General features: G+C 40.0%; 2 protein-coding genes across 2 annotated transcripts in view; both read left to right on the forward strand.

The window, feature by feature from the left end:
• The first annotated feature begins 8864 nt into the window (after window positions 1–8864).
• On the forward strand, window positions 8865–16218 carry LOC126788137 (protein DETOXIFICATION 27). The gene is made up of 8 exons (XM_050514140.1): window positions 8865–9283; window positions 9484–10025; window positions 10125–10211; window positions 10475–10531; window positions 15199–15437; window positions 15549–15667; window positions 15784–15873; window positions 15966–16218. The coding sequence occupies exons 1-8, from the start codon at window positions 8966–8968 to the stop codon at window positions 16011–16013; spliced, it is 1500 nt and encodes a 499-aa protein (XP_050370097.1). The 5' UTR covers window positions 8865–8965; the 3' UTR covers window positions 16014–16218.
• LOC126788398 (lanC-like protein GCL1) overlaps window positions 9402–17860 on the forward strand; it is a 252730-nt gene continuing 244271 nt past the window's right edge. The window contains exon 1 of the mRNA XM_050514422.1: window positions 9402–9406. The gene's annotated coding sequence lies outside the window, so the exon portion shown is untranslated. The remainder of the gene's footprint in view (window positions 9407–17860) is intronic.

Genomic DNA, 17860 nt, shown 5'->3' on the forward strand with positions numbered 1-17860 from the left:
CTAATCTATCTCCTAACAGGAAATCTATTAGGCTAAGACACACACAAGGGTAAAATAGTAATTCTCTCGGAACACTCCCCCTTGTGTCGCATGCCTAGGTTGCATGGTGCACATATCGTTGCCTCAATAAAAACCTTGTTAAGCAAAATAAAAACCTCTTGGGTAAAAACAAAAGCTTGATCGAAGGGAAAAAGAGAACAACGCACCGTCTACATTTGATAGCATCATGTGAGCTAGACTCCCCATGAAGTCTACGAAACAACTCCCCCTGATTAGTGTCATAATCATGGAGTATAAAGAACAACGTATACAACGTTCATTACATGCTTCTCAAACGTAATCTTGGGCTAATGATTGATCATTAATCTAGCCACACATCCTTAGATCATTAATACTGTACTTAGCCAAACTTAGATCTTAGGAAACAAGATTGCATAACAACTCAAAACAAGAGTTTGTAATGAAAATCAGATTCTCGGATAGAATGGCCTTCATTCACTTAAACGGCCATAACTTCTTCGTCAAAATAGGTATCAGCAAACCGTAAAATGTTCTGAAGTAGACACCCGTGGCTTTCCAGTGACATAAGGTTCACAACCTCATCCGATCGGAGCAGTTCACAATACTCTGTCGAAGTTGATTGACTTGCAAATTTCCGGACAGAACTGTCATACTTTGCTAAAACGGCCATAACTCACTCAATATGATAGCTATGAACAAATGGTTGGTGTCCCTGGAAAGTAGACACATAGGCATTTCCAACGGTACCAATTTCACCATATTTCATCGAGCGAGCTGTCTTGTAGGTCTCGTTGAAGTTGACCTACGAAGCTAGACAGATTCTGATTTGTCACATTCAATGTATCTTTCACAAAAGAATGGGGGAATGGACAATGAAATACTGATTTTGGTCCGAGACGGAACCGTACGCATCCTTTACGCTACCAGTGTTGACTACTACACCAAGGCGTACGTTGATGTTGCTGGAGCTGCTGGCGGCGTTGGTGTGGATAGGATTTGTGTTGGTTCACTAAGTGTAGAACTAAACCCATGTCAAATAAGCAATGCAAGTCCAATGACGATGCATAGGCGCATAGTTAATCACGTCATAATGAAAGCAATAGTGTCCCAACAATACTTACATATATGAATCTATTGCTCATTGAATCTCTTCATCATCTATACTTAGACGGAATAAAGAATCAAGAATTAGCTTTCATATGAACACATATGGGTATGAGTTCTTGCAACCGATTGTACTACGTTCTCTTGAACTTTGCAATCTGATTACATAAGCTCTCCCTAATCTGGAGGCATTTAAAGTCCCTCGGGCACTCTCATATCTGCGTCAAGATCCCTTTACAGATATTCTATAACCACTATCATATGCTGCAAATCAGTTTTCATGGACACTACTACTAATCAAGTAGCGGAAAGAAATTATGTCCATAACGAGAGAATATAACTCATCGTAGTCAATACTAGGATAATGAGACAATGTTTGCGCCATAAGTCCTGCATATATCGCATGACTTCATATTTCTCATTACACTTACGAACAACGATCAACATAACAAGTCTAGTTTAGCCTGTATTGATTCTTTCCACTTCGATCAAGTTGCTCATCGTTGATACTTTACAACGGAATAAGAGCATAAACGAATACATCATCAATCATGGGAGATCAATCCATTAAACACATGCGCGCGCTGTATATGATCAATTTGTGAAAATTCTATTCTTCTCTAACATCAACAAAAGGAGTCTGTAGAGTCTCACAGAAACTTAGTTGATACACATGTATAGAGAATATCTCTTGATGATGGGCGAAATACTTGTACCTACGCATCTCGCTTCTTTCTGGTTTTGATTCTATAGAATAATGGTCTCCCCCTCATCTAGGTAGGAGCCAAGACCGAAGCTATGACCCTTACTTGTCCATCTTTGCGTTTGCCGCCCTTGTTTTGTGGTGCAATACCACGGGCGCCGACAACACCACAGCGTAGGATGGTGCCATCGCCGGCTTCCTTCCCACTGTCAGGGATGGTGCCAACGGTGCTAGGACCAGGTCATATGAAATTCTCTCATATTCTGAGAGTTCCAACCTTTCCGGCACATCACAGCATTTATGTGCGATCTCGTCACTTTCGCAATATCGGTAAAGTCATTGAGCATCGAATCTTTGACTTTCTGGAGATAGATAATGCGTTGCACATTTGCTCACTTTGAGTAGTGCGGGATCTTAATGAGACATAGTGCCACACCACGTCAATTCCTGACGTTAAAACCGGAATGAGAGCATTCCATATCTCCCCCTAACGACGGGAAGTATGTCTCATCAAATTGACCATCTGCTAATATCGCAGGATAGAGATCAACGGCTGTAGATTGGAAATAGCGGACAAGTGTTAGTGATTCATAAATCATAACCAACCAGAATACTTAATCGTTTGAAGTAGACCCATTGAGATAACTACAATAGAGGCACATAAACAACTTTAACCAAATAGGCGTTTAATGAAAAGAACGTTGGGATCGTATCGAGTAACCATCTGGTACGCACTAAACGCTTGGCAAGTTGTGGGTCTAAAACGAATAAGTGTCGCTGCATGCAACATCATTACATATCCCCATGCAAAAATCTGCAGGTTAGTACCCATAACCAAGTCCGAGCTCTGCTGGATCGTACAATGAATGAACATGAGGAATAATATGTTCAACGACGATCCCAGTAGATATGCAAAACAAAATCATCAAAGTCGTGGAGGTGAACTCTCCAACGGTATCCAATCGAATAGATTTGAGAGGATAGGAAGGGTGGTGAGCCCATAGTATGATGATCATAGCTAAAAACCTAGCAAATGCAGCATTCCTTGTGGAAAGCAAAGCGACGTGTGACCAACGCATCGATGTTCTTAACCTATACCATAAGAATACCGAAAAATATCTGTATTCGGTTGGATAGGGTCCACTAATGTCACCTTCAATACTTTGTAAGAATGGAATGTTCTCGGTTGGAGCATTAGCAAATAAGGACTTCCTTGAAATCTAGCAAAAGAACAAGCTTTGCAAAATGAGCGATTGGCATCAGAGATTGTCATGGGGGCATTAGAAAACACGGGAGGCATCACAAGCTCCTGTGAAGGAGGGGATGCCGCCACCGACGGCCTTAATGCCATGGAGCTGCCGAAATAGGCAGGCTCGGCCTCACCATGTATGGCACGGATAGGCTCGGCCTCACCGTGTGGAGCATGGGTGAGGTGGTCCTCCAATCGTTTCGTGAACATGAAAAATAGATGATCATTTGAATTTCAAAGAACTCGAATCATCATATCTTGTTCAAAATGACCAAAAAATGATCATGTCAAAACTGATGAGACAGCAAAACCGAACCCATGATTCAAAGAATCTTGAGTTACATAAAGCTACTGCTGCAGGCAAGTAAAGTTATGTCCACAGGCTAACAAAGCTATTGTCTAAGCTTGAAAAAGCTAATGTCAATGAAATTTGACAGATTTATTCCTCTCTATTCTTAACACAAATATCAAGATGAAAATCCATCATTGACATATATGACATTTTAAAACTTAGCAAGACACGAAGATATAACACAATCTCCGCACGAGATTCGTAAAACAACTACCTGCGCTGTAGGACAGTGTGGGTGGTTACGCAATTAGCAAGACACTCGATTTCACGGCGGGACATTCTCAAAATGAAGATTAAGAGACTCAACGACGGGGTGAACTTCTCTAGACATTACGCCGTAGGATATTGTAAGAGGGGGGATTGAAACAAATGTGCAATCCCATCGAGTGTATCACATGACAATAGAACTACATTCTTCAACTTAAGAGTTGGAAAAACATGATATTGGAGCAGTTGAATACCAAAAAATTTGGGTGGTAAAGACTATCCAATTGGTGCGGGTGGTCACCAATAATAATAAAATCGTTTGAGCTATGAAACGACTTGGAGAAAACCGGAAAATTAACCGGAAAACCATGTCAAAATAACTCAAAACCGGGTGAAATTTTGGACTGGGAAAACGTGGCAGTAAAAACTGCTGGAAATAGGCCGGAAAAATGATGAGAAACAATCGTCGGAAAAACTCGCCAGAAACCGGCGGCACCGATTGCCGGAAAACTGGCATGCGGCGGCCGGAACTGGCCGTTATGGAGGCTGGAACTTCAGGTCCGACAGAGGACGTCAGTAGGAACCGGGTGGCGGTGCTGGAAACACCGGAATATGGCCGAAAGGCGGCGAATACGCCGGAAAACATTTCGGAAACGCCGGAATAGTAACCGGGAAAAACGACGTCAATTTTTGACGTTCCGATGTCCGTTTTCCAAATTTGAAGGTCCAAAATCACAATGTAGTGCTATTGGGGTCACATGTAACCCAAAAGCGGCCAATTTAAAAACCACGTGAGTTGCAAACGTTGACCATGCATGCTAAGCCAAGACAAATAAAATTCTCACGAGTCCATCTTGTAAACAAGAAATACGAGAAATTTTATTGAATATGCCAATATTTAATACAACACAAACAAGCTTCCAATTCCAATGGACGACTTAAGCTAAAGTCGAGCAATAATCATGGCAATGCCAACGTCATACTTGAAAAATAGTAAGCATAAGACATAGTCAAAATAGATTGACTAATCAAAAGTCCGTAGCAACAAAATCTTGCATATCGTATTAGGCAGAGCCTTAGCCTGAGGCTCAAAATGTTTGCTTACTTGAGAATGGAAGAATGTTACTTTTCCATCTCCAAAATTCCCTCAAGAAATAGATATAGGTGCCAAAAATGGCATGCGTTTCTTGGATGTGGAGTATGCATCAATGTCAACCCTGATAATACAATGTCATAGACGTTTATTGAATCACTTTAAGTGTGTCCCATAAAATGTGTTATTTGTGGGATCTTTTGTCAGCAAATAGTGCTGCATCAGAGTAATGAATCAACTCAAATAAATGAGTACGTAGACCTTGGGATTATCGTTTATAGACATGAGTTTAAGAAAACTCAAACATTCAAATAACAGTCGTGATGGCGATGCATCCATGAGAAACGAGGGTTGTATTGGTTTCGAATAATCGAAATATTCAAGTATGTAACCGGAATTAGAAGGGTTGTGATGTATATGGTCACAAAATAATCGATGCATATCGGCAATTCTCTTGATCGCACCCAAAACAGCGGTGTAATCAGACAACCACACGAAATCAATTTCTTCTCTTGAAATAATAACGTGACTCCCCCAGGACTGTCACACGAAAAACGTCGACCAAGAGGGGAAACCCATCCCTCTATAGTCTCATCGGCGTTATAAGAAAGGCCGGAATTAAGACAAGAAGAAGGCTAATAGCGCCCGATATAATATATCTATACGTTCAAAAGCGAGAACGTTTATGAAAAATGTATCTTTGAAGGTTTGTAGTATACGAGAGTAGCTTCTCTTAAGCGAAGCCCTTGCTTGTGAATTTCGTGTTCTTGCGTGAATATGCGGGAGGAGCAATTTTGAATGCTTTAATGCGGTGACTTGCGGGGCAAAAAGATGTTTTTGCGCAGCGAATGCGGAGGAGACCCTGCAGGGTTGGGCTACATGCAGGGGTTGCGGAGGGGTCGCAGGGGCTGCGTGCAGGGTTGCAGGCAGGGCTGCGTGCGGGGATGTTGCAGGGGTAGCGTGCAGGGGCAGCGATACGGGGGCTGCAGTGGAGGCGAGGACATGCCGGAGGCCGGCGGAGGAGAAGAGAGAAGAAAAAAAATAATTCTAGGGCTCTAAAAGTTCAGGGTTTTAGGGCAAAGTGCGTGATAACGTGTTTGAGGATGAAATAATTGTGTATTATTGAATGATATGAGGGCCTATATATAGGCATTACAAAACCACAATCCCGTAGGATTCGGAGTCCTAATATATTACGGAGATGCTAATCTATCTCCTAACATGAAACCTATTAGGCTAAGACACACAAAATGGTATAATAGTAATTCTTTCGGAACAGTAGTATCTATTTAGAACATAATGATATAATGGAATGAGCAACAATAGTACTAATAGAAATGAGATCGAAATAGAATGGAATCCCTTGATTTTTTTTTTGAGAACAAAATGGAATCCCTTGATTGCTCATTGCGTACTGGATTTAATGGAATCAAATATGATTTTAACCTACATATCGTGGGACTATATATGGAGGAGCTGGAGTCTGGGTCTTGATGTTGGAGAAAGGCTAGGGCCCTTAGCTAGACTGGGATACCATTGTTTTGTTTTGGCATCATCTTGAATCATAGTGATTTGGTCGGTCTGGAACTTATGCGAATGTTCCGTAATTGTTACCTGGAGATATCGATGGTACAGATTTCAGAATATCTTTTTTTTGTTGGACGTAAAAAAACAACATTGAAGAGCCTAAAGAGGCACAGACAGCCAAGCCCATAGAACAGGCCTAACAGAACCAGACTTTCATAGTCACAAAGCCCAAACACATGGGAGACTAGATAAGCCGAGAAAAAAAGAAACAGAACCGCAAAGCTTAATTAAACAAACAGAACAATGAAACTAAAGCGAAAACGCAGGCTGAGACTATGAGTTCGGACCAATTACAGAATTCAGCGGAGGACACGACAAGCCGTCGCGAGATAGAACGTGGACAAGGGAGGACGGCGGTCTGTCAATCCAGACATCCGGACACGTCTTCCTCACACTAAGTGACGCAACAAGATGAGCTGCGCAATTCACTTTTCTGGGAATCCAAGACCAAGAAATCAGTCTGCATGGATGGGGAGCTCTGTGTATTCTTGCAACCAAAGGTGAAATTCTCCAGCAATTTCCCGAATCCGTGCCATTGATGTTGTCAAATAATTCTTTGCAATCAGATTCAATTTGGACAGTAATGTGGGAGTACTTTTTGGCGAGGGAGAAAGCTAAGATGGCAGCTTGGGCTTCTGCTTCAACCGCCGAATTTGCACCGCACCTATCAGAAGCTCGATCAATAAGAGAACTATGATGATTTCGCACAACCACTGCAAGCCCAGAAAGGTTAAATATATTCACCGATCCAAGCTGCCACTGGCGGCTTTTCCCAATTAATGACAGAACTTGGTGGAATGGAGTTTGTTACTTTGTTGTTGAAAGTTGTTTGAATGACAGTGGGGTTATGATGAGTGTGTAATGGTCATGGCAAGCTGGGTGGGTTGAGGTTGTCAAAGTTTCAGGGATTATTGTTGTGGATGGGTTGGTGGAGGTGGTAGAAGGATTAATTGGGTGGTGATGAGGGGAGAGTACTTGGTGGGGGTTGCTATGGGAGATCTATTGTCACAACGTCCAGTGGGGGATGCGGAGGGGTTAGAATTGATGTTTTGGTTCATGAGTGATGGAATGATGGTAGTTGTTTGGCTTTGGGTTGTTTGAAGCATACGATCGAGAGAAGGAGGTGGAAAGATTTGTGATGTTGGCTTCTGTTACGCACTGGAGGCTGCCAGTAGGGAAAGGGAAGATAGGAATATCAATGAATCAATCGGATGAAAATTTTCTCGAGTGAATATTAACAGATAGTGTACGTACAACTTTCTCCCATTGGCGGAGTGGCAATGCGTGAATGCGATGTTATTCCGTACGTACGTTGATTCATGCTGAGTGAATATGTAACTACTTTGGTCCGATCTCCTTTCATTTTAAGTCCCTTCACAGAGATATATAATGGAGTTCGATGAAATGTAACAAGCTATAGTAGTCGATCTACGTAATCAATATACCACTCGATCTCTCGCACTTTGGTAGCGGTATGAGGATCAAATACTCAATAAGATTGAATATATTGACCAATATTCTATATACAAGCGGATTGGAGATTTGGAGACATGAGACATGTTATGAATCATGCCTTTTGCTAGTTATACGAAAAAAAGAAGAAAGAATCAAATTTTATATAAATTTATCTTTTTGTTAATTGAAGCCAATATTAACCAATAGAGTGCCATATAATTATATAAACACCAACTACTTAAGAGTGTAAACTACAATTTGCATTATGGAATTTGTTTTTAATATGAAAAACTATGATGGGAATGTGATCCTGGAATCTAAAAGTCTCTCGAACGATTTTAGAATTAAAATGCGGATTAGAGAATTTTGAGTAACTAAATCCCATATAATTTCAAGACACATGCAAATTCTATTGTACACTTCTAATTGTTGATCTATGGTTGCGGCTTAAACATCTCAATGACGAGAGAAAGTAAGATAAAACGGGATGTTAGTAAGTCCAAAGTCCGAACATGACGTCCATATATATAATTTTTTTATTTTTGTCGGTTAGTTTGTTTGTGTTTTTTTTTTTAACGTATGAGAGGGTATCTAGAGACTTACAAATTATTGACTTTCATCTGGTATCTCTAAGTAGAGATAAGTTCGACAAAATGATAAAATGATCTATCAAAATAATTATTTCATGGTAGTAGTCTAGTTTACTCCCACTGTGACGATCGAGTATCTTGGCGCCGCTAGTGTATACGTACATTTCCGTGTGGTACTTGTAGTGAAATACAACGTACATGACGACATAGAGCTCATGGACAAATTAAGCAAAACCTGTAAAACAAAATCAGATGCGTAAGCAATGACTCCACTCCATTGCTCTATTTTATAGCCAGGGCTTCACCACCAGCATCACCAGTCAGTCAGTCACCACCATTCTGCAAGAACCCCTTGACCCGGCCCATGTAAGTTCGGGCCAGGCAGAGCCGCAGAAGCAGGTGAGCCATTATTCTTATACGACAAAATTCAGCACCGCACACCTTAATAGTGTCATCTCACACATTGGACAACATTCACATTACTAAGCTTTTATTTCTCTTCATACACGAAGAGCCAAATTAATTAAGAACCTGATTCATTCATTTCAGTCCAGAAATTTACAGACAAGTGCTGCAACGTATTTTTTCTGCTTCAGTCATCATCATGCCGAGTAATACAAACAGTGCATTAGTGGAAGCGGAGGCTCTGTTGTTGGCGGAGTACTCAGCTTCAGACGTCGGTTTAAAACACGAGCATCACGATGTTGAGCTCATTGATGAAGATGATCAACGTCTGGGAAGGAGGGTCTGGATTGAATCAAAGAAGCTTTGGCACATAGTTGGTCCGGCGATTTTTAGCCGTGTCGCCTCCTATTCGATGCTGGTCATCACCCAAGCTTTCGCCGGCCACCTCGGCGACTTAGAGCTCGCCGCAATCTCTATTGCCAATAATGTCATCGTCGGTTTCGATTTCGGCCTCTTGGTACTAGATTAGAGCACTTCGTTTTGTCTTCAAAACTCAAAAGTGTTCATATATATATATATATATATATATGAATATATATGTACGTTGATCTGGTTAATTAGAGATAAATCAGATAACAACGTAACATGTGACTACAAATCTTGACACTAATTTTCGTAATATATATTCTAAATTGTCTGGTGATTTTGTCTTCTCAGTTGGGAATGGCGAGTGCCTTGGAAACACTATGTGGGCAAGCTTATGGTGCCAAGAAGTACTATATGCTTGGGGTGTACATGCAACGCTCATGGATAGTACTCTTCTTGTGTTGCATCCTCCTCCTGCCGCTCTATCTCTTCGCCTCGCCGGTCTTAAAGGTTTTAGGCCAGCCGGCCGACGTAGCAGAGTTATGTGGGCTTGTGTCCATGGCCATGATACCACTCCACTTCAGCTTCGCGTTTCAGTTCCCGCTGCAAAGGTTCTTGCAGAGCCAGCTGAAGACAGGTGTGATTGCCTGGGTGTCTCTGGCAGCTCTGATTGTTCATATATTTGTGAGTTGGTTCTTTGTGTATAGGCTTGAGCTTGGAGTCATTGGAACTGCAATTACCTTAAACTTTTCATGGTGGGCGTTGACGTTCGGGCTTTTCTTTTACACTATTTGGGGTGGCTGCCCTATAACATGGGGTGGATTCTCCATTGAAGCGTTTTCTGGTCTTTGGGAGTTCATTAAACTCTCTGCTGCTTCTGGAGTTATGCTCTGGTACCTCTTTCTCTCTATTCTCCGTCTAATTTTGCTTAACTTTCTTTCCCCTGTTGATTCATTGGTCTGACATATATGTTGTGTAACTCAAACTTACAGCTTGGAGAATTGGTATTATAGAATACTAATTCTGATGACCGGAAATCTACAAAATGCAGAGATTGCTGTGGATGCTTTGTCTATATGGTAATTACGTTTTTTTTCTTACTCTAACAACATTTGTTCGTGTAGAAAATGCTAATTTGCGCATGATTATCGATCATCCCATTTTATTCTCACACCCCATGCAGCAAATTTAAATTGTACTAAGGAATCGAATTGATTCCAATTCCATCAATATTCTTAGACCACTTGTCTAGCTAGCTTCGTATGATTATTTAAGCTCGTAGTATTTGAATAGTGAGTGATGTTGATCGTTTGTTTTCTTTTGTCGTGGAATTGAATTGAAGCATGACCATTAACGGCTGGGAGCTGATGATCCCTCTGGCTTTCTTCGCTGGAACGGGGTGAGTTTACCTCTCTTATATAATCTTGACCATGTACACCTAGGCCCTAGCTAGCAAGAAATAAAGATTTTCAGACAAAATTTATATTTTTGTTCTCTTCTAAATTATTCCGGTCCTTGTGGATTACACTCTCCGTGGAGCCGTGTAAACCAAGAGTACGAATATGAAGAAATCCTAAAGAAATGCTTGATTTGATCAATTTGTTAGACCCCTTAGGACACCGTTACTTTCTTCTCAAGGTACGCATGTTTATTATGTTTCATCATTTTTCTAGTGATAGTTTTGTTAGCTGGATTGGTTTAAATACTTGAGCATTTTATTTTGTTTCATTATTTTTAGTTGCCTTCTCAACTGCTCTTGTTGCGCACTTGTGGAAATGTTCTTCAAACCCTTTGCCTAATTTGAGTAGTTTTGCTAGCTCCTTTGATGTGAGGCCTTCGCTTATAATAACAATATATGATAAATCTAAGAGTACAAGAGCGATTCAAACGCCTCAAATTGCATATATGTCAAGACAAATGGGTCAATATATCATTGGTGTCAATTATACAAGTAGCTAGTCAAATTCAAACTTGCTCATACTAATTGGATTCATCTGTCTAACGACCTCACACATTATTCTTTTCCTCTTCTATACATGATTGGTGCCAATAGATAGTGATTCCAAGCCTCAAAATCATTGTTATGGTTCCACCGCATATATATGTGCTAATTAAGCTGGAACACCAACTTTTCTTCGTATTTTATCCACATACTCTGTCTTTCATTGTTTTTATACGTAGTTTGCGTTTCATACTTCGTTGTTGTGCTAAAGCTAGCAATGTCGTTCCAACTAGGGTTTTGGAGTGTAGTACGTAGATCAACAATGTTTAACTTAAGTCGGTTAGTTAGTCAATTATAAGAACTGTAAAACAAGAGTTCCACACTTGGAGTACTTTAGAGTAATGTGTAATAGGAAATTTCTTTTTTGTTTACGGTTGATACCCAAAAAAATTTAACTTTATTTTTTATTTACGTATGAAGAACTTCAAAGGGCAAAGTTTGGGCCTAAGCTTGGATTTGCGCTACAACTTAGTTAAATAAGGCCAACAAATTATAATAGTTGATACTTACACATTTCCGGAAAAACTAAAAGAAGAATGGCTAACCATGTCATGCCATGCCCAAAAGAATGCAGGGAGTAAACACACAAGCCGAGCATCCTCCCTAAATTAAACTGCACTCGAGCCATGCCATGCATTTCCACACTTTTCCTTGAGCCAAGGTAGTATCTTCTGGATACCCAGTCCACCTAAGAGTAAGGCAAGCCATGTTATCCATGCTCAAGTGCACCCTCCTCCTCGACAGATGGTCCCTTACGGAGGCTTCTTAATACCCACGAGCTTACACAATTCATGCACAAGCCAATACATGCCAACACATGCCAAGCTTAGACAAACACATGCAAAAAACTGACGTAGCGTGCCACGCGGCCAATTAGCAATGTGTACCCAAGACACCGGCCAAATGGGGCTTATTGGTGGGTTGTGGTGTGGAAGGATGACAAGATTTTACGAGACCTAAGGCCATCTCCAACGAAACTGTCAAAAGACAGCGTGGAGGTTTAACGGGAAAAATTGGCTCTGTCAAGCTGCTCCAACAAAAATGTCAAATCTTAGGTGGATCGATATGTATTTGACATAAGCTCTCATATTGTCAAATTTGACAAGGCTCACAACGATGTCAAATTTTTATTCTTCTCCCTCTTCCTTACTTTTCTCTATGCGTCTTCCCCCACTTCCCTTCTATTCCCTATGTTCCTTCTTTACCCAAACCAAAATCTTTCATCCGAGACCATAACCATTCATGGCAGACTTACAGGCGGTCGATTGCGAGAGATTGTTGTGTTGGAAAAGCTTGAATGGGAAAAGGAGTTCGATTTGCAGAAGTTGAGATTGTTGATTTGATTTGGAAGATCTGGGTCCGTGAATAACCGAATAAGATTGTATGGGTATTTTGCTGGGTGAGTAGCTTTCTGTAGGATTTGTATAGAATTGGGTTTGTGAATAAGATTAATTGGGGGTTGATTGTGAGGGAAACTTTTATGTGATGGATAAGTTTATTGAAATTGGGGATTTGATTGCGAGGGAATTTTGTTGGGATGGAAGAAGAAGAGAAGAGAAGAGAAGGCAGTGGCGAGTCTTAAAAGAGGAGAAAAAGAAGACAATTCTTGTTTGGGTGCAGAGAAGAGGAGAAATGGAGCACATAGGAAACTTCAACCTATTAATCATTAAACGTTGCAATTTTTTTTACATAATTGCATATAAGTTTGACATATTCATTGGAGTGAGATTTAGCCAAATTTGAAATTGTCAACACATATGTCAAAATTAAATTTAAAAAAAAGAGTTTGACATCTCTTGTTGGAGATGCTTTAAGGAGGCCAAATGTCAAGTATCTGAGGCGTCTTGAGAGTCGAGGACGAAACTTGATTTTGGAATTCCCGCATGGCTTGTAACGGGTATCTCATCTCATGGTCATATGGTACTTCAAACCAAACCCTATACTACCCTAATTTTTCACCCTTTTGGCTTAATGGGAGTCCGAGGCCCATTTTTCATCTAACCTTATAACCAAGTATAGCTCGGTAGGAAGCCAATATTTTAGTTACGTGAGCCCTGCTGTTGTCTGTTTTTACACCCTTTTAGCTTAAGAGCCAAGACCTAGTGATAAAAAGAGTAGCCTTACCTTTGCTAAAAATAAATGGCCACGGGTATTTTGAACCCCCATTTCTTGTCAAAACCCTATATAAAGAGGGCTAAAGTAAACAAGAGGGGCAATCAGACTTCTACATGCAAGCTACCACCATTAGGGGTGGGCATAAAAAACGGAAATCCCGATCCCGTCCCGAAATTCATATGGACGGGACGGGACGGGACGAAGGTCTAAAAATATCCGTCCCGTCTCGATCCCGTCCCGTTTCATAATAGTGGGACGGGACGTGGGACGAATAATTTATATCCCACTTCGTCCCGTCCCGTCCCACCTTTAATAAAAACTTAAAAATTCTTATATATTTGTATTAAAATAAAACTAATTTATGTTCTTAATCACTCTAAAATTATATCAACTCAAATAGAAATGGTAAATTATAATATTTTGAACATAATATGTATTTTTTTTGTTAAAATTTCATTATTGAATGTTACTTTGTTAATGAAAAAGTAAAAATATAGGTTTTTATTTAATTTCATAGGAATGTGGGATTTGTCCCGTCCCATCCCGATCCCGTCCCGTCCCAATCGGGATTAATCCCGAGTGAGATGCATTCTTAAAAACCCTCGTCTCGTCCCGATCCCGTCCCGATTCAAAAGAGTGGGATGAGACGTGGGATGAGCCCCGTCCCATCCCGTCCCGTGCCCACTCCTAACCACCATAACCGGCCTCTTCATGCATACCTAAAATCACCGCCCTCATCCCAAAAAGTCACATCAAGCCATCCATCATTATGAGCATGCATCATGTTATACTCGTAAGATCCTAGCTCCCACATCAAGCTCACCACTAAGTCCTTTGTGATTTCTCACGCCCGGAGCCTTTGTAACATCACAACAAAATCTCTCCAAGGAGAGACTTTGGGTTTAGTCTCGCAACTGAGAAGGAGAAGACTAGATCATCAAGTCAAACACCGGCTAGCATTGTGATCTTCAATTTTCGACCCCAACAGTTACAAAATTTGGGCAACCTTTGTTGAAAATTGTCGGGCTGTCTGCTTGCTCATTTTGACATGCTAGCTATAAACTGAGCTTCACAAGCACATGATAATAGATAATTGATTAATTAATGTAGTCGTGTAGGTGTAGAATTATGCTCTTAATTGGATTCCAAGATTCTAAAAGAAACATGAGGAAAGAAACAAATTAACACAGTGAAACATATCTACTACGTACGTAGGAGTGTGGGACGGAGCTAGTTGGGCAGTACATAACGAGAGATATATAGCAAGTTAGCTATCTAGTACAGCTTGTCATTACCTCATCTCTGCAATATATGGGATAGTGATATAGACCCGACTGTGCTGTGGCCTTGGGTTTTTTCTGCAACCCCTTTCTATCAGATAAGTTCTGACATATCACTGGTGACATTGGAAGTCTGGAATCATATGTAGGTTGGTGATATCTAACCATCAGTAATCAGTGAATCAGTGCTATATCTTGGAGATGGATAAGCACGTTCCTTCTATCTTATTCTCGAATGCTCGATCATATCTTGCTACTGGCTAGCAACATAATTCTGGCAAACACCGATTACGTTTCTGATCAGACGGGCTAGGGCTCTTGTTTAATTTTTGGCTAACATAGGGATCTTCACTCTTCAGTTTTCATTCATTCTAATTATCATTTATCTTGTCTTGCATTGTAACTTTCTCACATATACTTAAGTAACTTGACCATTTAAGTGTCCAAATTAGAAAGCTTCGGGGCAACTTCTAATTCATCCCGTGCCAAATATAGAACAGAGTGTCACGTACTTGATCGGCATCTTCTCCTTCATAGTACTGTTTAAATTACTCTGAATTGAAAATGGTGCAACTTTTCAATTGCGAAATTAGGCAGGACGCGCTTATTTCATATATATATATATGCCGGTACTTTTTCAGATTTATATTGATTATGATTAACGTACAGAGTGAGGGTTGCAAATGAGCTTGGAGCTGGGAATAGCAAGGCAGCTAAGTTTGCAACTACAGTAGCAGTTGTGACATCTGTTATAATTGGCCTCTTCTTCTGGGTTTTGATTATGATGTTCCACACTGAGCTCAGCTATATATTCACAACCAGTATACCTGTCCTTACTGAAGTAAATAAACTCTCCATCTTGTTGGCGTTCACAATTCTTCTCAACAGTGTCCAACCTATTCTCTCTGGTAATTTCAATAAACCTTCTAGCTAATACGTACTAACCAGCTAACATTTCAATCATTTATCTCTATTAGAAATTTACTTATATATACACATGCATATATACATGTTTATAGGTGTGGCTGTGGGATCTGGGTGGCAGTCATATGTGGCATACATAAACTTGGGTTGCTATTATCTAATTGGAGTGCCACTAGGGTTTCTCATGGGTTGGGTCTTCCATCAAGGAGTTATGGTAAGCATTTTTGTTTACTTGATCGAGTAAAAGTTCACCGTTGTTTACTCGTTTAGTTGCTAAATTATATGCTGATCACATTGATTTGATCACATATGAACACGATTGATTGATAGGGAATTTGGGCTGGAATGATTTTTGGAGGGACAGCAGTCCAAACCTTGATATTGGCCATCATTACCATTAGATGTGATTGGGAAGAAGAGGTAAAAATTTCCATTAATTAGGACTCATTTTTTTCTTTTGCAGACACATGCAAATTTGATGAACTCAATTTTGTTGTGAATCTAATTCGCAGGCAGAAAAGGCAAGCATGCATGTCTTCAAGTGGGCAGATAAAAAATAGAGCATTGCTCGACTATTTGGATTGTGAGATTCTTAGATATGTTGTAGAAGAATAACTCTCCGTAATCTTTCGGTGTATTTTATACTAATTAGTATAGGTTAGTCTAGATAAGTAAAGATATATAATATCTGATTCTACGGGATACTTAATATAATGTCTATATAAAAGCCACCTTATCAATGAATAAAGATAATGCTTCTCTGTATTGTGATGTGTATTACATTCTTCTGTAACACATTATCAGCCTGTAGTTCTAACCCTGAGTTCCTAAGTCTAGAACCCTAATCCTGAAAAAAAAATTTCATCCGTCATGAAAAATTCAACAAAAGAAGATGAAAAATCTTGAGAAATTCCTTCTGCTAAGGAAAAGATTGCAGAAGAAGATGAAAAAAAAACCAGAAAATCGAATAACTAGGGAACCTAGAAAGTTGATCTGGGCACCCCGGTCATCCTCTCCAATTTGTTGCCAAGCACGACAACCTAACATCCGGCGTCATTCAATTCCGACGTCTAGATCGACCCATCTGCCCAGAATTCGGCGGTGACTCAGTTTGACATTCTCCATCTTGCTGTCCTATCTGCCCAGAACTCGGTTGTCTACGGTGCGGCAGCGACGAACCTAACTTGGCGGCGTGAAGCAAAGAACAAGCGTCAAGCAAAGAACATGCGTCCTCTTGCAGGACACCATCGTCTGACACCTTCTACGGTTTAATGACGCCTTGAAGCCAACAACTCAAACCCGGATTCATCGACCGGGTTTGCAACCTAGACCCAAATTTAAAGGGTTTGACCTGACTGGTTTTGAGGGGATTTCTTACCTCTCGATAAATGGTAAAAAGGATATGGTAATTTGTTCTAGGTAAAAACATATTATTACAACAATAATCTTTAAATTTTACTGATTTTATATAGATGAATTTAAACTAGCCATATGTTTTCATTTTAGTGAAATTTATCACATGACGATTCAGAATCAAATGGCGAGAGTTACTTCGCAACATATATTCGTGAATTCAAAGCATGACCGTGGAATTAAGTAAGAGCAACTATTACGCTGTTTATTTGGCAAACATCCAGGTATGATTTAGTTAATGTTGTTGATATCAAATTTAAATTCCTTTGAATTTTGTCTTTCATCGGGGAATTTCAACCTCGCTTTCCTTTTCAACCCGATTCCTTCGCTTCTCGAGTAGATATCAGAGGAACTCGCCACTCAACTGACATCGAGTTTTATGAGCGGCTGAGAGTATCGCTATTATCATCTATAGACGTTGTGTGTAGCTACAAGTTTGAAAAAAAGGGACAAACATTGGTTTGTGACGACAATTGTCGCTTATACCATCAGTTTGTGATTGAAATTGTCACTTACACCATTGTGACAGAATATGTCACAGTTTATTGAATTGAGTTACCATACTTTGAGACTTGACATTCAATTTAGTACTTGAAAGTTGTATCGGATATTGATACTAATGAATCTTCTCTCTTGTTGATCGTAATATGCGCCTAAAATTTGACCTATTCATGTTGGATGTGTTTATGCACCTGGTCCGGATTAATTTCCTTTGGTGCAACATAGTTTCATTGAAAGACATAAACATTTTGGTCAAAAGCTACAAGAAATAGATATGAGAAGTTCTTGAAATAAGACACTTATTATATGGAAGAACATGAGAATATCTTCTCACATTTACATATTACAAGAGCAATTATACATTGCGGTTATTAAAAGAAAATAATGAAGCATAAGGCTTCGGTTAATAGTCTGAATGGCTAGACATGCGTTTATTCTCAAGTTTCTGTGACTAATAATTACTTAGTCATTAATCTTCTAAATGACTAGAATG

The sequence above is a fragment of the Argentina anserina genome, chromosome 1, assembly GCF_933775445.1.
Source record: "Argentina anserina chromosome 1, drPotAnse1.1, whole genome shotgun sequence".
In the NCBI taxonomy this organism is placed as follows: Eukaryota; Viridiplantae; Streptophyta; class Magnoliopsida; order Rosales; family Rosaceae; genus Argentina; species Argentina anserina.

Excerpts from the sequence above, each read along its gene's own strand:
- LOC126788137 (XM_050514140.1), top strand. The coding sequence starts at position 8,966 with ATGCCGAGTAATACAAACAGTGCATTAGTGGAAGCGGAGGCTCTGTTG. Across the intron at positions 9,284-9,483 it reads GTTTCGATTTCGGCCTCTTG|TTGGGAATGGCGAGTGCCTT; the intron begins GTACTAGATTAG and ends TTGTCTTCTCAG. Across the intron at positions 15,438-15,548 it reads TGTCCAACCTATTCTCTCTG|GTGTGGCTGTGGGATCTGGG; the intron begins GTAATTTCAATA and ends ACATGTTTATAG.